At 46.2% G+C, this 19,527-nt stretch overlaps 1 protein-coding gene across 1 annotated transcript; it reads right to left on the bottom strand.

Moving 5' to 3' along the window:
• Window positions 1–3,111: 3,111 nt before the first annotated feature.
• On the bottom strand, window positions 3,112–5,748 carry mafaa (MAF bZIP transcription factor Aa). Its single transcript, XM_072468223.1, has one exon. It carries the CDS (start codon window positions 5,037–5,039, stop codon window positions 4,206–4,208), a length of 834 nt encoding a protein of 277 aa, XP_072324324.1. The 5' UTR covers window positions 5,040–5,748; the 3' UTR covers window positions 3,112–4,205.
• Between the last annotated feature and the right edge of the window lie 13,779 nt (window positions 5,749–19,527).

Here is a 19,527-nt window from a genome sequence, read left to right as displayed (position 1 = left end):
TTGTTCTGGTGTCATCGAGAATCTCTCCGCTCCATTCCTCTCCCCCGCCCCCACCCCTTTCCAATTTGCTTCCTGATGCATATGAACCCGGATCGAGAGTTGCATGTGTTTTTTTTTAATGAATTCGCTGAGCTTTGCAATTCTGCGTTCAGGCCGCAAATGGTCTCGTCATGATGAGTGGTGACTCGACCGACCACTCCAGTGATGGGGTGGAAGGTAGGGCACACAAGGTGCATCCGAATCTAAAGTTTAATTTGAATTTTTTTTTTTTTTTAAATGTAACTATGAACATGCTGACCGAGGGAAGTGCAGTCATGTTCATTTGCTAATTTAGTTGCACTCCTTTCCAAGAATACGCATCAAGTCATAAGAAGCAAGCACTTGCTATTCCCTCCCTTGATCCCCAATCCTTTTTGTTTTATAATAAAATTATAATGAGCATGCGTTTGCTATTTAAATTCAGATAAACTAGTATTTTTTCCTTCTTCGAAAAAGGCTTTGTTAAATCGTTCCATGCATTCCCTCCCACATTTTGTATTCCTATTCCTGTGCAAACGATAGCCCCCAAATGGATAGTGATTCATGCAAAAGACTAACAGTTAGAAATGGTGATTTTTGCCCTTCACGATTGCTCTCTTAACTGTCATGATTTAAATCTTCTATATAATAAAAAAAAAGTGGTAAGAAAACCGGTGATTAAAAGTTAGCAAGATCTGAAAAAGGTATCCCTCTCTTGGAAGATCGGCCGCTCACAATATTTGTCCTGGTTCTGTACTTGGGTCATTTTATTTGAATTCTCGTGCTGAATCAGGAGGATGAGCTCAAATGTCCAGCTCTGACCTCCGACTGCAGCGCTTTCTCCAATTAACCTTTTGCTGCTGTTCTGTGCATTTCCCCACACCTTTTCCCCACTGGCCACCAGACTACAAAGAAAACTCATTCCGGACGTTTGCCCAAGTTGCTACAATTCCCAATGCGATGGACCAGATACTGCAGGTGTGGAGATGTCAATAACTAAAGAAATACACCTCGAGTTCGCAGTCAGAAAGATCTCTCCCTTTACCTCTGTGCTCAAGTTCCAGTGGAACATGAGGAACTTGAAATATTCACCCTGGGATTTTCAGCTACTGGCATAGACTATTACTCAACACAAATTATGGCCCACTTATTTCCTTTTTTAAAAACACTGAATTCACCCACTGTACTTATTCAAGTTCTTAAATGATTCTGATTTCCACTGATGAATAAAGACTGAATTATGAGATGTAAATGCACGTGAATCACCTTTCATGTATGCACCCAATTAAATCGACAAGCACGCCCCATGAAGTGTTCATTTTTTGAAAATAATTTTGATTCAAAAAAGCACGACTGTAATTTATGCAATGCTCAGTTTTACCCAAGTAAGTAATGCATTCCCCTCTCTTTCTCACACATCTCTCCCGGCAGAACACAGAAAGCCTGTTCTCCTGCACAAGCAGGACATTCACCTTGCTAAATCCAGGTTAAAATAAACTGATGTTTCTCAATAATAAAATATTCCACCCTTCTAAGGCGGGTCAGTACCCTGCACAATACAAAACAGCAAGCCCGTAATGAGGCGCAGAAAGGGACGGGTGCGAGAGCTTGCGATGGCTGCTCCTCGGGTTTTTAGTGGAACATGCACCAAAAGCATGGCCCAAACTGAAAGCTGCCAGGTTAATGTCCAGTCTCCGCAGGCTTGATTTGGAAGCACGCGGGAATGATAAGACTGGACCCTTTGGACACTAGCAACATTGGCGGACTCATGCCGGACAAATAATGCCAATCCAGCTTATTGACTGTATCATGCCATTTCATACAAACCGGAAATGAGAGGCAAGAAACAGAAATCGGAACAATTTCAAAATACTGCACCGTAGAATTTCTGCACACAGGAAAAAGATCTGCATTCTATTTTTATAAAATCATTTTATTAGAGAATAAACACATACAGATTACTCTGTGGTTCAGCTCTTTTTATTTATCGAATTTGTTGCAAGCGCCAGCAAATGGGGTTCGGAGGGAAAAGAACAATTCTCTGAGGTTTTGCGAATCTGATACCCGCTGTGCTAATCTCATCCTTACATAAATGCAGCAATAGAATGAAGCCATTGAGTAATTTTTGGTGTTGTTCTAAAATAGAGTGAGCATGCAGCATCAATTAGGAAAAATTGGAGCCTCACTCTTTGTCAGGGGGGGAAAAATATTTACAATAAAATGTTTAGTTGACTACATTTCCATAATTTAAAATAGTCCATATTACTTATATAAAATATCGATGACACTGCCTCTGTACGGTACCCGCCACATTGATCGTCACCTTTTTTTTTTAGAATGACTTTGAATCGCCTGTTTTGTCAGTTCCCATCATTCTTCTCTTTTTTCCCTGTCCTATTAACACTAACACATTCTAGAATCTTCTCATTTGCAACTGTTTTTTCATTTAGCCTTTCTGACCCCTAACCCCAGCCCAGTGGAAGTTGTAAAGACAAAAAGAAACTGTAGATGGTTGGGGGAAAGGGGGGCGGGAAGAAACAATCATTGATTTATTCTTTTTAAAACCCAATGCCAATTCATTTATAACCACATTTTATTTTATTATAAAAAACTCAGGCCTTCTTGTGTGAAAAGGCGGAATAGAACTTCAAACCTAAATTTATATTTTTTTTTAAAAAAGAAAATTAGTGTATTTTTCAAAAAGAATTTAAAAACAAAGCCAGCAAATGTTCCAGAAATCCCTGCCGTGGCTCCCGAGTTCAATAACTCATTATCTATCTCCGCTAGATGCCTTGTCATTATATACCTGCTTATTCATTCAAGAGCCCAACAATCTTCTAAAATGCACTTATCAAATTATGGTTTCAGACATCATTAATGCACCCCCCTCCCCCCACACTCTTCCTCTACTCTGTAAAGATTCTGCTGCCCCCACCCTAGCACAGAAATGGGAAATTTCCTACAAAGACCTCCATCCTGCAATGATGGGAATTATTTAATTCTGTCCAATTAAAAAGTCATCGTTAAAACCAGAGCTATTTCCTTCCTAATTCCCACCTACCCTCCCTCCCCCTCCCGCCCCATCTCCAACCCTAGACTACAAACAGCAATCATCCCAATAATTAGAATAAGTTAAAAACAAAGTTTTAAAAAAAATAAGCCTTATTTATAAAATCAAATTCGGCTTCTGATAGTGCAGTAGGCTTATCTACATTTTTAAATGACTTTTGTTTTCATTTCTTTACATTATCTGCATGCTCTTAATTATAAAGTTCTTATAAGACTCGATCAAGCAAAATATAGGCTCAAAAAGAAAAAAAGAGCAAATACCCAAATCATTCTATGTACAAGTCTAATGCAGTTAAATATTCAAGTTGTTTACATTTTCCCTCTAAATCTGGCTTTATACAATATTTATTTTTCTTTTAAACAAACAAAAAAAAATGCACAAAAGAAACTACAGCAGCCGCACTCAACCCATCTACTTGCAAAGTCATTCTCCCATTCTCTTCCCTACTCTGTTGCGGGACATTTACAGCATTTGCACACTTCAGATGACTCCAAAAATCAACTATTTTTAATTTCTCTAATGATGCTCAGAAATGAAGAGAAATTGAAATCAAAACCAGGAGCCATGCCTCGTCTCCCCCCACCCCCCTCTCAACAGGACCGGGTACAAAAAAAGAGAAAGTTCTTTAAACGCCATACATGTCCAGCATGCAGGATTGGATTTTTAAAAGTCCACATTTGCTTGAAACTCACAATTCTTTTTGTGACATGTCTCTTGTGATTCGGGGCCTGTTTTTGCCCCTGTAAAGTTCCTTTTCCTTTTTAAATATATTCCTTGGGTTAGTTCATTTCTCTCTCCTCTTTTTGCCTTACTGGAGTTGTGAGTGTTCTTTAGTTTTCTTTCAACTGTTAAATGTATCTTTCAGCAGCAAATGTTTCTTTTAGTTCCATTGTCCAATATTGTTTTCTCTCAAAAAGAGTCTGTAACATTCCCTCATATCAAACATAACTCAATAGCATCTGCAGAATATGTCCCACTTATTTGTCCTTTTCAAATTATTTACATAGTCTTTTCATTCCCTCTTCTGTGACAAGGTTCCGTACACTCAGTTTTAAGTCACATCAAAAGTGTTTTTGACCTTTTTTTCCCCCACTCCCAGTTGGGAGTGTGTTCCGACTCACATAAAGAACTCGTTGGGAGAGGAATTGCTTTTGCCCGGGTTGGGGGTGGCTGTCGTCGGCTCCCTGTAGCTCCTGCTCGCCATCTTCTCATACTTCTCCTTGTAGACGTCCCTCTCTTTGGCCAGCCTTGCCACCTCTTGCTTCAGCTGGTCCACCTGCTGCTGCAGGAGCGACTTCTCACTCTCCAGCATGTGCCGCTGCTGCACCCTCTTGTACCTGCAGGACTGAGCGTAGCCTCGGTTCTTCAAGGTCCTCCTCTTCTGCTTGAGGCGGATGACCTCCTCCTTGCTGAAGCCCCGCAGCTGCCTGTTGAGCTCCCTCACCGACATGCTGACCAACTGGTCGTCCGAGAAGCGGTCCTCCAGGCGCAGGTGGTGGTGGTGGTGGTGGTGGTGCGGCGGGGCTTGGTGGGGGTGGTGCCCATTGATGGGCACCTCCTCCCCCGGGTACTGCTGCGCCCGGTAGCCCTCAAAGTGGTGGTGGGTCTGGGAGCTGCCAATCAGAGCCTCCACAGCATCCTCCGGGGTCAAGTTCAGAGCCTCCGGGTTGAGGTGGTGCTGGTAGTTGCTGATCCAGTACAGGTCCTCCAGGTGATGGGCTTTGTTGGTGCTGCCCGGGCTGGGGGCACACAGACTGGGCGAGGATGGCACCGAGCTACACGGGGTGCTGATCGGGGTGGAGGATAGCGAGCCCGAGATCCGGTTGCAGTAACGCTCAGCTTCGGGGGGCTCCTTCTTCACCTCGAACTTCATCAGGTCGAAGTCATTCACGTACTCGATGGCCAAGGGACTGGTGGGCAAGTCGGTGCTCATGCCGAGGTCGGAGGCCATTGCAAGTTCATATATTTAAGAGAAAACAAAATAAAGAGCACACTGCAGATAAGTTAGGGGGGGGGGGGGGGAGACTCTGATCGCAGGCAGGATGAATTCGCTCTATTCTTGGGTGTTGCAACCCGTCTCAGTCCTGGGAATAATCTCCCTGGTTAAACTCCTTTGCCAATTTCCTTCCTACAGCATGCAAATTAAAACAAAACAAAAAATCAAATTAAAAGTGAGATTTTACCTTGGGTGCAAGTGGGACTGTTTCTGCATGCGGCAACTTAGCTTAAAATTACTTTTTTTAAAAGAAAACCAAGATTAGATTTCCAGGAGGTCTTATCTGGAACGATAGGCACTGTCAGTTTAAATAGCTGTTTGCAGTCAATTCGCCTGTTCTCTTCACTCACTCACTTTTAGTTGCTCTCCGGCAAAGTTTCTCCTCTGCAAAGATCTTCTCACGATGGTGAAAAAAATAACTTTCAAATGCAGCGCCCGGGTTAAGTGATCCAGAGCAAAATCTCAAGGTGTGTATGGAGCTGGGTCCTTGCTCAAGAAGGGCAGAGTTCTCGCATCCGCGCACTTTGGGGTGAAGTGTGCCGCTTTCAACAATAAATCAATCATTGAGCTCCCTCTGCGGCTTGCCTTGGGAATCAGAAGTGTCAATTGGAGGGTTTTTTCCCCTCCCCTTGCGCCAGTTCTCACTGCGCTCTCTCTCTATGTGCTGGCCCAGCCCTCAGTGAAACAGCTCCCAGGGCTCAAAGAGCTCCTTTTTATAGTCGCCGGCGAATCGACACGCCCACAAAGGGGTGTGTGATGTCACCCTCCACCAATAGGAAACCCCCCCGGCTGCTTGATTTGCATGACACCATAGCGACCGCCGCCGGGGACGGGGGAATTGGGGGGGGGGGGAATGGAGCTGTCAATCAGCCCATCCATCCATCTGTCAATCAATCAGCCAGGGACAGAGCAACAACTCCCTCTGTCTGCAACAAGGGCTTCGAGGGGAGGGGAGAATCGTGCAGAGTTAATTTTCGGAAGGTTGTGAAGAATGAAAAGCCATGTGTTATAAAAAAACTGTTCCATTTGTTCAAGTCTTGCAGAGATCGATCAGAAAAGCAATTTTTCCTCAATTCAAATCTGCAGGGGTCCGAATACAGAAATTCTGTAACTAATCAGCTACTTCATTTATTCCCATTTTTTTGTCCCACTTAGGAACCAACTCTGAAATGATAGTGATTCAACTTGTTCTATTAAGCGCGCTCCTATTAATTATATCACCAAATGTAATTAAAATATCATAAAATACATAAAATTCGAACTTGATTCATTTCTCGAGAAAGTGCTATATGATACTTAAGCTAATACTTATGACAGTTGTTAAAATGTGACTGTTTGCAATCTGTCTTTTCCCTCTCCCACTATTATACAGAAGTACACATGGATATAGACTGGGAATTATCTTTTCAGTACTTTGTATTAATTAAGAATTGGGTTGAGAGGGCTGGAGGGTGTCGCACAGATAGATTGCTTTTAATTAAAGTGAATTTTATAACACAAATCAAAATGTAACTACACTGGCATTAAAAATAAAAAAAGTATAGAGCTATTTACATGATTAATATTATCTTATTATTGCTAGCTTGCAACTTTTATTTTATCCTAAGATTCTCTCTCAAGGTGCTGATGGAATACTCTGCACCTTCTAGACCCTTAGTCAAGAGATGAAACAATGAGTGGCAATAATTTATTAGGGCTGGGGGGCATCACAGTTCAATAAGGATTGGCAATTGGTGCAACCTTTACCCACATCCTTGCAATAAATAAATCCTCACCCAATATTCACGTCTCTTTTTCAACATGCTGATCAAGAATGAAAAGTAATGCATCCTTAGGAAGTCCCTTAATACTTTACACCAAATGCATTAATTTTAAGTAAGGGTCATGTGAGCAAATATAGCAGCTAAGATATGTACTGTGAACTATCACAAATAGTGACTGCGACAGATTATTCATTGATCTGCTTAGGCGCTGCTTGTGGGAAGAATGTTAAGTAGAACTCTCGCTTTTTGAATAACGCCATGGGAACTTTCTTTTTTTCCCGTTCACGGGACATGGGCGTCACTGGTTTGCCCGGAATATATTGCCCATCCCCAATTGCCCTTGAGGGGGCAGTTAAGAGTCGACAACATTGCTGAGGGTCTGGAGTCACATGTAGGCCAGACCAGGTAAGGATGGCAGATTTCCTTCCCGAAAGGACATTAGTGAACTAGATGGGTTTTTACAACAATCAACAATGGTTTCATGATCATCATTAAACTTTTAATTGCAGATTTTTATTGAATTCAAATTTCACCATTTGCAGTGGCGGGATTTGAACCTGGCATTACTCTGGGTCTCTGGTTTACTAGTCCAGTGACAATACCACTACATCACCACCTCAACCTTGGCTCATGAATTAGGAGGGTGTGGGTTCAAGTCCTAATTCAGACTCTTGAGGGAGTGCTGTAGTGTCAGAGGTGCCATCTCTCAGATGAGTCATGAAACCAAAGCCTCGCTTACTCTCTTAGGTGATTAAAAAAGACCCCATGGCACTATTTGAGGAGCAGGGAAGTTCTCACTAGTATCCTGGCCCACATTTATTCCTCAACCAACATCACTAAAACCGATCCTCTGGTCACTAACGTAATTGTTTATTGTGGGATCCTGCTGTGCACACATTGGCTGCTGCATTTATAACATTACAGGTACTACACTTCATAAATATTTTATTGCCTGAAATAAATTTTGGGATGCCATGCAGTTGTGAAAGGTACTATACAAATGCAAGTCTTTCTGCACTTCTCTCTTTCTTTCTAATGTTCAAAGAAATGGGAGCTGCTTAGCTCACAACTATTCCAGCGAATTGTAGCATTCCAGCTCCTGCCCTCACTGAGCTCCACTGAGCAATCACAGACAGAACACAAAGCTCAAAACCTTTGCATCTCTCACAGTTCCTCATCAGCAGTGCCTTTATCCATTGTACCCATAATGAAAAAATTACATATCCTTAATAAAATGCAATTCAATTTTAAAGTGAGAGATTAGTCGCAAAACAAATCTTCAGTGTCTTATTCGATTAATCAGTTGCAGTAAATTCAAATTAAATATGAACGGAAGGTTAATGGCTGTTTAGATATCTCCTCCTCATTCTTTGCTCACTCATTATATCCAGAAGTCTGCCTGTACGTGGGCAGAGAAAGTGAACAGTGAGCGAGTGGATTGCACTTGCAGGCTTGACCCTCAACAGCCCATTGTGCAATCTAAACTAACTGATAAGCAGACAGCCAATTATCCTCTTCCCTTTCATTCATTTATTTGGAGCATTTTCCTACTTTAAAAGGTACTATATAAATGCAAGTTATAGTTGTGTTTGCAGTCTTTAGTTCGGCCTTCTCTCTCTTGCAGTTACTGTTACCTCTGTTCCTCTACCTCTTTTCTGTACTTTGATCTTCGTTTTTAGCTCCAAACTGATATGGAAAAACTATACTGCCACTTCCTAACCCTGGTCTCAGTTCCATTCCCTCATCACCCCTGTACCTTGGCTCCCAGTCCAGTGATGACATTTTAAAATTCTTACCCTTTTGTTCAAAACCACACCATGGCCTCACTCCTTGCCATCTCTGTAACCTCCTCCAGCCACAACTCTGCAAAAGATCAGTGTTCCCCCAATTCGGGCCTCTTGAGCATTCCGATTTCCTTTATACCACAATTGGTGGCTATGCCTTTAGCTGGCTAGGCCTTAAGTTCTGGAATTCCCTCCTTGAACTGGGCAGCAAGTAGCAAGCACTGTTGCTTCACAGCTCCAGGTTCCCAGGTTCAATTCCGGGCTTGGGTCATTGTCTGTGTGGAGTCTGCACGTTCTCCTGGTGTCTGTGTGGGTTTCCTCCAGGTGCTCCGGTTTCCTCCCACAGTCCAAAGATGTGCAGGTTGGGTGGATTGGCTATGCTAAATTGCCCTTAGTGTCCAAAAAGGTTAGGTGGAGTTACTGAGTTATGGATATAGAGTGGAGGTCTGGGCTTAAGTAGAGTGCTCTTTCCAAGGGCCGGTGCAGACTTGATGGGCCGAATGACCTCCTTCTGCACTGTAAATCCTATGATTCATTCCATCTCTTTTCCACTACTCCCATTTAAAATGCTCCTTAAAGCCCAGCTATTTGATGTAGCTTTTGGTCACCTGCCTAATGTCTGATTTTGTAACTCGGTGTTGTTTAATTAGGATCCTGGGCTTACTATCTCCCTTCTGGGGATATTTTGTTGTTGTGAAAATACTATCTAAACTCGAGGTATTGTTGCTGCCTATATTCTTTCCTCTCTTCTAGTGTTTTTGAGGTTTTCTTCACTGTCTCAGGGAAGTTGCCATTGATTCTGTCTTTTTATACATCTTTGTGCCATGAATTCTGAATTATTACCTCTCTATCTTTCCCTCTGGCTATCTTTCTCTTTCATACATGTCCATTCGTTCTCTTCTTCTCAGACATCCTTCAGAATTATCTGTTCATCTTTCTCTTCCTTTCTAAGCCTCTCTTTCTCTCCGCTCCTGCTTTCCCAATGATCTAACTGACTATATTCATCTCTGTCGCCCTCTTGGTATGACTTCGCTCACTTACTTTCTCTTCCTCTCCATCCCACTTCCTCTTACAGCGCCTCTCCCTTTCATGATGTGTCTCGCTTTCTGTCCCCTCCATTCCTATCTTGATTTTCTTTCGGAGCCCTTCAGTTTTATCTTTCTGGTCACTTTGACTCTCTGTTCTTCTGAGTTTCTTTCCCTCTGGCCCTCTGACTTCTCCTGCTGGTCACTCGACCCCACCCCCCCAGGGGTACTTATTTTGAATTGTCTGTTTACAGACCCTGACAGCTGTTAGGAGCATCAGCCATTCGTGACTTTAATTACTGCACTACCATTGGAGACCAGGGGCCGCTGCCTCTGCTATTAAACAGTCTTTAAATGGAGCAAATGGGAGCCACTTACCCTTTAACTACTGTGAATGGGCTGGATTTAATTTATGAACTAGATGTGGGCTCCAATATAACATTAGTTCACAATCAAACAACCTCTGGCCTGGACAAATGTAGTTATGGTAGCTCCTCGCTGCTATGCTGTGGTAGAGGTTACACAAATGGAGATGAATGGAATTTTGTATTATCACTATTCTCCCAACATAATGTAAAGCCATAACAACTCCTTACTCAAAGCAAAACTCCTCTGCAGTGGCCGGGTTCCATTTTGAAATCATTTCCTGTTTTCACAAAATAAAGAAACACATCAATGAGAATTAAATAAGGCGACGGGGACATTTCTTGGGACAGGAAAAGGTCATTGAATCTAACAAGCATGAGGGATCGATGCCCAACATCCCACCTCCACCTCCACCTCAGCCCGCTCACCAGATTCCTTCCAATCCTTTTGCTCGCCACAAACACAGTATGATTGGATCCTGACTTCTAACCCGTAAATTTTTAATGTATGTGCCCTGGTATCGGAACCCCTCGTCCAGAGTGAGCAGTTCCACAAAATGCCAAGGGGTACGGGGAGAGCACGGGAGTATGGTGTTAAGGCAGGGAATCAGCCATGATCATATTAAATGGCGGAGTACACTCGAAGGATCAAATGGCTCACTCCTGCTCCTATTTTCTATGTTTCTAAGAGGTAATTTGATCCTTCAGCTTTGCTTTGTTAAAAGCAAAGAATTATTGCTGCAAGTAGAACAGTTCAATATAAATCTCATTCAAAAGACAAAATGGTCCCAACCAGCCATTTTTTCCCCTATAGTTAGAGAACTGTTAAACTTACAGCACAGATGAGGCCATTCAATTCCCTGTGTCTGCATTTGTTCTCTGACGGTGATGTCCATTCAATCCACATTCAACAAACTGTTTTGATGTTTTTTTAACCAAATATTTATCGATTGCTTTATGGATTTTTCTGCTTTTTTACATTCATTTCTGGAAGTTGGGAGTGACTAGCATGGCCAATATTTATTGCCCATCCCGACTTGCCCTTGAGGATGGACTGGTGAGCCTTCTTCCTGGACCACTGTAGTCCTCAAGGTGAAAATATGGTCACAGTGATGTTAAGTGTGGAGTTTATGGATTGGGGCCGAGCAATAAAGGAGCATCCATTATATGGGCACGATCTAACCAAATTCGTTCTACGTGTAGCAGTGAGCTACCCAGCCAGGCCATCACCGGTACCTAATGTTAATTAGGGCACTTAATGATGACCCATGCATTTCATGCTGCAAATGACTGTCGCGCCGGCTGATTCGCCGGGACCATGCCACTAACGATGGAAGCAGTGCTTAAACTGATCCGGCAGAGCAAACTCCAGCCAGCCTACAGCCATACCACCGCACAGACCAGCTCCACCATTCAGAGTTGCTGACCTTGCCAGATTGATGGACGTGGTCGAGTCCAGACGGAATACCGTATTCGCCTGAGGTGGTCGGAGGGTCAGCCCCAGATCAGCCAGTGTCAGCTCGGGGAGTGTCACCAGGAGGACCGGCATCCAGTGCCACAAGAAGCTCAATGACCTCCACTGGGCCGCACAGGTGAGTTGGCATCGGCCCCCTGGCACCGGTCCTGCCTGCTATCCCGACGACCTTGCACCTGGCACCGATCTCCCCCCCCAGCTTAAGACTGCGACGTGCCCCAGCACCCCCTTGCACCACCAGCACACCCCACCCATGTCCAGCAGTGGTGCTCCCGCTTGTCCCCTGCCATGCCACCCCCCCCAGCCCCACTTGTCCCCTGCCATGCCACCACCCCCCCCCCCCCACCCCAAGCACAGTCTCAGGTGTGCATCACTGAGGCCGTCTAAAGCATGTTCTAGATGTAGGTGGACATTTCCGAGGCACTGCAAAGCAAGACCCGCTCACAGAGGAGCATCGCCGAGGGCTTCTACGCCATGGTGCCAACATTGGGGAGCTACCAGGGCTGGCAGAGCCAGATGATGCAGGGGCATCTGGAGCTCAATCTAGCTGCTCCTCCACCCTGAGGTGACATCCAGGGCTGTGATGCAGCCTGATAGGATGCTTTCTATGGTGCATCTATAAAAATTGGGATGAGTAAATGTGGACATGCCGAATTTCCTTGGTTTCCTGAGGCAGTAAAGGCGTTATCGTGCTTTCTTAGTCATAGCATCGAGGTGGGTGAACCAGGACAGATTGTTGGTGATGTGCACACCTAGTAATTTGAAGCTGTCAACCATCCCCACCTCAGCACCATTGATACTTTCTGCAGACAGGGGTGTGTACGATACTTTGCTTCCTGAAGTCAATGATCAGTTCCTTAGTTTTGTTGACATTGAGGGAGGGACTGTTGTCATTGTATCACGTCACTAGGTTCTCTATCTCCCTCCTGTACTCTGACTCATCGTTGTTTGAGATCCGACCCACTATGGTCATGCCATCAGCAAACTTGGAGCCAAACTTTGCCACACAGTCGTGTGTGTACAGGGATAGAGTAGGGGGCCAAGTACGCAGCCTTGCGGGGTCCCGGTATTGATGACTATCATGAAGAAGGTGTTGTTGTTTATCCTTACTGATTGTGGTCTATGGGTAAGGAAGTCAAGGATCCAGCTGTAAAGAGAGGAACCAAGTCCTAGGTTTTGGTGTTTTGATATGAGCTTGGTTGGGATTATGGTGTTGAAGGCGGAGCTTTAGTCAATAGGAGTCTTTCGTAGGAGTCCTTGTTGTCGAGATTCTCCAGGGATTAAAAAAAAAAGAGATTCTCCAGGGATAAGTGTGGGGAGCAGGGAGATGGCGTCTGCTGTGGACCGGTTGTGGCAGTATGCAAATTGTAGTGGATCAAGGCATTCTGGAAGTATGGAGTTGACGTATCTCATGACAAACCTCTCAAAGCACTTCGTAATGGATAGGTGTCAAGGCCAACGCACGGTAATCGGTAAGGCACATTACCTGGTTCTTCTTTGGCATCAATATGATGGTGGTCTTCTTGAATCAAGTGGGAACCTTGGAACGGAGTAGGGGGAGGTTGAAGATGTCCGCGAACAGACCTGCGCAGGATCTGAGTGCATGACCAGGGACTCTATCAGGACCCGTTGCTTCTGAGGGTTCACTTTCAAGAAGGCCAATCTGACTTTGGAGGCTGTGATAGTAGGTATGGGTGTGTCTGAGGCTGTTGGAGCAGTTGACAACAGTTTGTTGGTTTCCTGCTCGAAACGAGCATAGAATGCAATGATTTCATTGGGGAGAGGTGCTCCATTGCCAGAGATTCTACTCGGCTTTGCTTGTAGCCCGTTATATTGTTTAAGCCTTGCCACAACCGCCGAGAGTCCATGTCGTTAGTCTATGATTCTAGCTTGGTCTGGTATTGTCTTTTGGCGCCCCTGATGGCTTTGCAGAAGTTGTACCTAGATTTCTTGTATAAGTTGCCGGTCTTGAACGCCTCAGACCTGGCCTTCAATAGGGAGTGAATCTCCCGGTTAAACCATGGTTTCCAGTTGGGGAATGCACGTACTACCTTCTTTGGCACAGAGTCCTTGACACACTTACCAATGAAGCCTGTGACGGTGGTGGCATACTCGTTTAGGTTGGCCATTGAGTTCTTGAGTATGGCCCAGTCCACTGTCTCCAAGCAGTCCTGTAGGAGCTTTTCCAATGCCTTGGACCAGCATCCTCTCGCTTAAGCTTCTGCATATGTGCTGGGAGAAGAAGCACCTGTTTGTGGCCCGATTTTCCGCAGTGCGGTCGGGGGATAGATCGGTAGGCACCCTTGATATTTGTGTAACAGAGGTCAAGGATGTTGGTGCCCCTGGTGGGACAGGAGATGTGTTAGTGGAACTTTGGCAGTACACTCTTGAGGTTGGCCTGATTGAAGTCCTCGGTCACGATGAACAGGGTCTCCGGGTATTCTGTTTCACTGTTATTTATAGCGGTGTGCAATTCATGAAGCACCTTCTTCACTTCCACCTGGGGTACGATGTAGACTGCCGTGATGATGGTCGAAATGAACTTTCGTGGGAGGTAGTACAGCGGCACTTCACGGTCAGGTATTCCAGGTCCGGGGCAGTAGTTCCCCAGAGTCGCCACATCCGAGCACCAGGAGGTGTTGATGAGGCAAACCCCTCCACCCTTCGCTTTGCCTGATGACACCGTGCGGTCCATCCGGTGTATTGAGAAGCCTTCAGGTTGTATGGCACAGTCCGGTGAGGCAGGAATGAGCCGTGTCTCTGTGAAACAGAGCTCACAGCAGTCTCTTACTTCCCTCTGAAAGGTAAGTCTAGTGTTAAGCTCATCCAGCTTGTTTTCGATCGCTTTACTCACTTCCCATGTGTCTTTGAGGCGAGTGCTACATTCAAAGCCCATCTGCAACAACGCTGCTCTAGTTTCGCAGTAATGGCCGTGTAACGCCACACTGATGGGGGTGTCGGGTTGGTCTGCTCACAATGAGTGCCTCTGCACTCTGGGAGGACAAAATTGTACAGCAGATCTCAGGCAGGGGCTCACACTGAAACAGAGACCAGCATTGCGAATGGGGGCAGTGGGGTGGAGGGGCGTGAAAAATGATTGAAAGAGAGAGAGAGGCAATGGGGCATGGAGGAATTAGAAAGGGGAATGGGGTCGGTGACAGGTAGAGGGGAGATTGAGGGTGGGGAGGCTGGAGCCTGAAATGGGAGACTAGAACAGACACAGGATGGTATTTTCTGTCTTTTTTCGAAGTATTGGCTCAGGTGAGGAAAGCAGTGTATAGTTCACTGGCATTTTCCACTATAGTTTAAAATACTTTGGGGGAAAAAAATGCTGGATGCATGGGTCACGCAGTCACACTCGCAAGGTGGGGGTGGGGGGGGGGGGCAGGGGTTGCTGGAAAAAGCTGGCAGCCGTTAATCCCGAAGGGCACCTCAAACTGCAATTTATAAAAAGGGATCTCTGCCTCCATGGAGCTCCTCAGAGGGCCTACCCTTGGCACCATCACTGGCACAGCCCCCTAGTGCCACCCTGCCAGTGCTAGGTGGCATTACCAGGGTGCCAGTTGTCCCTCCCCCCCCCCCCCCCCCCAAGGGCTATATTTACCTGTGTGATCCTGGCATGGTCTCCTGGACTGCTTCACATTTGTAAAAAGCAGGTGTAAAACTTGCCAATGTGACGTCATACTGGCGAGAGGGGAATTCTAAATGTGGGGGGAAATATTTGGTGGGAAAACCTGCTAGTCCACATGGAAATTGATTAAAATGTATTGAAATGGCAAGAACCTCATTACGCCATTGGCAAGGGGCAGGGATAAATTGGAAAATGAGATCTCACTGGCGAGAATCTAGTTTCCCGATTCTCACGAGATTTGCGTTCACGGCAATCCCCCAGATGCAAGATCGCCCCCACAGAAGAGGTGAATGGGAATCGACTTTATGAATGGGAGAGGATGTACGCAGACTCTGGAATAGAAGCAGGGGAATTTTGTTAGTGAGGCCTAAGAGGGACGGGTCACATGGTGACTCATGAAAGTGGGGTAATGACCACGTTAGACTACGCAAAGGATGGGTGGGGCAGGTGTTTCATTCGGGGATAGATGCGAAAAACAGGGGGGTGGCTATATTAGTGGGGAAGCGGGTAATGTTTGAGGCAAAGACCATAGTGGCGGATAGTGGGGGCAGATACGTGATGGTGAGTGGCAAATTACAGGGGGAGGCGGTGGTCTTAGTGAACGTATATGCCCCGAACTGGGATGATGCCAACTTTATGAGGCGTATGTTAGGACGAATCCCGGACCTAGAGGTGGGGAAGTTGGTAATGGGTGGAGATTTTAACACGGTGCTGGAACCAGGACTGGACAGATCGAGGTCCAGGACTGGAAGGAGGCCGGCAGCAGCCAAGGTGCTTAAAGACTTTATGGAGCAGATGGGAGGAGTAGACCCATGGAGATTTAGTAGACCTAGGAGTAAGGAGTTTTCGTTTTTCTCCTATGTCCACAAAGTTTATTCGCGAATAGACTTTTTTGTTTTGGGAAGGGCGTTGATCCCGAAGGTGAGGGGGACGGAGTATATGGCTATAGCTATCTCGGATCACGCTCCACATTGGGTGGACTTGGAGATAGGGGAGGAAAAAGAACGGCGTCCACCCTGGAGAATGGACATGGGACTAATGTCGGATGAGGGGGTGTGTCTAAGGGTGAGGGGGTGTATTGAAAAGTACTTGGAACTCAATGATAATGGGGAGGTCCAGGTGGGAGTGGTCTGGGAGGCGCTGAAGGTAGTGGTTAGAGGGGAGCTGATATCAATCAGGGCACATAAAGGAAAGCAGGAGAGTAGGGAACGGGAGCGGTTGCTGCAAGAACTTCTGAGAGTGGACAGGCAATATGCGGAGGCACCGGAGGAGGGACTGTACAGGGAAAGGCAAAGGCTACACGTAGAATTTGACTTGCTGACTATGGGTACTGCAGAGGCACAGTGGAGGAAGGCACAGGGTGTACAATACGAATATGGGGAGAAGGCGAGCAGGTTGCTGGCCCACCAATTGAGGAAAAGGGGAGCAGCGAGGGAAATAGGGGGAGTGAGGGATGAGGAGGGAGAGATGGAGCGGGGAGCGGAGAGAGTGAATGGAGTGTTCAAGGCATTCTATGAAAGATTATATGAAGCTCAGCCCCCGGATGGGAAGGAGAGAATGATGTGTTTTCTGGACCAGCTGGAATTTCCTAAGGTGGAGGAGCAGGAGAGGGTGGGACTGGGAGCACAGATCGAAATGGAGGAAGTAGTGAAAGGAATTAGGAGCATGCAGGCGGGGAAGGCTCCGGGACCGGATGGATTCCCAGTTAAATTTTACAGGAAATATGTGGACTTGCTCGCCCCGCTACTGATGAGAACCTTTAATGAGGCGAGGGAAAGGGGACAGCTGCCCCCGACTATGTCAGAGGCAACGATATCGCTTCTCCTAAAGAAAGAAAAAGACCCGCTGCAATGCGGTTCCTATAGGCCTATTTCCCTCCTGAATGTAGACGCTAAGATTCTGGCCAAGGTAATGGCAATGAGGATAGAGGATTGTGTCCCGGGGGTGGTCCATGAGGACCAAACTGGGTTTGTGAAGGGCAGACAGCTGAATACGAATATACGGAGGCTGCTAGGGGTAATGATGATGCCCCCACCAGAGGGGGAAGCGGAGATAGTGGTGGCGATGGATGCCGAGAAAGCATTTGATAGAGTGGAGTGGGATTATTTGTGTGAGGTGTTGCGGAGATTTGGCTTTGGAGATGAGTATATTAGATGGGTACAGCTGCTGTATAGGGCCCCGATGGCGAGCGTGGTCACGAATGGACGGGGGTCTGCATATTTTCGGCTCCATAGAGGGACGAGGCAGGGATGTCCTCTGTCCCCATTATTGTTTGCACTGGCGATTGAGCCCCTGGCAATAGCATTGAGGGGTTCCAGGAAGTGGAGGGGAGTACTCAGGGGAGGAGAAGAACACCGGGTATCTCTGTATGCGGATGATTTGTTGTTATATGTAGCGGACCCGGCGGAGGGGATGCCAGAAATAATGCGGATACTTGGGGAGTTTGGAGAATTTTCAGGATATAAACTGAACATGGGGAAAAGTGAGTTGTTTGTGGTGCATCCAGGGGGGCAGAGCAGAGAAATAGAGGACTTACCGCTGAGGAAGGTAACAAGGGACTTTCGCTACTTGGGGATCCAGATAGCCAAGAATTGGGGTACATTGCACAGGTTAAATTTAACGCGGTTGGTGGAACAGATGGAGGAGGACTTCAAGAGATGGGACATGGTATCCCTGTCACTGGCAGGGAGGGTGCAGGCGGTTAAAATGGTGGTCCTCCCGAGATTCCTTTTTGTGTTTCAGTGCCTCCCGGTGGTGATCACGAAGGCTTTTTTCAAAAGGGTTGAGAAGAATATCATGAGTTTTGTGTGGGCCGGGAAGACCCCGAGAGTGAGGGGGGGATTTTTGCAGCGTAGTAGGGATAGGGGGGGACTGGCACTACTGAGCCTAAGTGAGTACTACTGGGCCGCCAATATCTCAATAGTATGCAAGTGGATGGGAGAAGAGGAGGGAGTGGCGTGGAAGAGATTGGAGAGGGCGTCCTGCAGGGGGACTAGCCTACAAGCCATGGTGACGGCGCCGTTGCCGTTCTCAACGAAGAAATACACCACAAGCCCGGTGGTGGTGGCTACTCTGAAAATCTGGAGGCAGTGGAGACGGCATAGGGGTAAGACGGGAGCCTCGGGGTGGTCCCCGATAAGAAATAACCATAGGTTTGCTCCGGGGAGAATGGATGGGGGATTTGGAACATGGCAAAGAGCAGGAGTAACACAATTGAGAGATCTGTTTGTAGATGGGACGTTTGCAAGTCTGGGAGCGCTGACCGAAAAATATGGGTTGCCCCAAGGGAATGCATTCCGGTATATGCAACTCAGGGCTTTTGCGAGGCAACAGGTGAGGGAATTCCCGCAGCTCCCGACGCAGGAGGTGCAGGACAGAGTGATCTCAAAGACATGGGTGGGGGACGGTAAGGTATCAGATATATATAGGGAAATGAGGGACGAGGGGGAGATTATGGTAGATGAGCTGAAAGGGAAATGGGAAGAGGAGCTGGGGGAGGAGATTGAGGAGGGGCTGTGGGCTGATGCCCTAAGTAGGGTAAACTCATCATCCTCGTGTGCCAGGCTAAGCCTGATACAATTTAAGGTGTTACACAGGGCGCATATGACTGGAGCACGGCTCAGTAAATTTTTTGGAGTAGAGGATAGGTGTGCGAGATGCTCGAGAAGCCCAGCGAATCACACCCACATGTTCTGGTCATGTCCGGCACTACAGGGGTTTTGGGTGGGGGTGACAAAGGTGCTTTCGAAGATGGTGGGGGTCCAGGTCGAACCAAGCTGGGGGTTGTTGAGGAGCCGGGAGTGCAGAGGGCGAAAGAGGAACCAGAAGGACTCTCAGGGATGTTAGTGTACATGTATAATATGTATAGGCTGTTGTTATAGGTAATTGTATATTGGACTGTTGAATTGTATTTTTGGAGAGTATTTATTTGGGACAAGGCAGTTGCCATTTAGTTTTGTTTTTTAATTTTGATGTTGTTTATATGTTATTTATTTCTTGCTTAAAACTGGCCATTGTTATTTATATTGTTATATTACTGTGTAAAGGATACACAATGTACTGTCATGGTTGGCCAAAAATTTTGAATAAAAAGTCCACATGAAGACTTCAACAGTCATGGTTTCAGGAGAAGAGCTGGAATGTCCAACACAATGACCATGGGATAAAGGGTCACTGGGGGAGGCTGAAGAATAACCAAGAGCTCTACCTGCATATGGTGAGATTCCTGGGAAATTTGTGGGACCCTAACACTGACCAGGGGAGGGTCAAAGTTGTTCTTAAAATAAAAATGAAGCACCACCATCTTGAAACCGAAGCTGTCGTGCAGTTTGAAATAGAAACTGGAAAATAATTTGCACAGAGGATTTGAGGCAGTTTGGGTGGAGCCTGCAGCTGGACTAT

The sequence above is a fragment of the Scyliorhinus torazame genome, chromosome 11 (assembly GCF_047496885.1).
Source record: "Scyliorhinus torazame isolate Kashiwa2021f chromosome 11, sScyTor2.1, whole genome shotgun sequence".
Classification (NCBI taxonomy): domain Eukaryota; kingdom Metazoa; phylum Chordata; class Chondrichthyes; order Carcharhiniformes; family Scyliorhinidae; genus Scyliorhinus; species Scyliorhinus torazame.
The sequence above is the reverse complement of the archived record's forward strand: the minus strand, read 5'-3'. Positions and strand labels throughout refer to the sequence as shown.

What these genes read in the sequence shown, in the direction of transcription:
- mafaa (XM_072468223.1), bottom strand. Translation starts at nt 5,039, where the DNA reads ATGGCCTCCGACCTCGGCATGAGCACCGACTTGCCCACCAGTCCCTTG.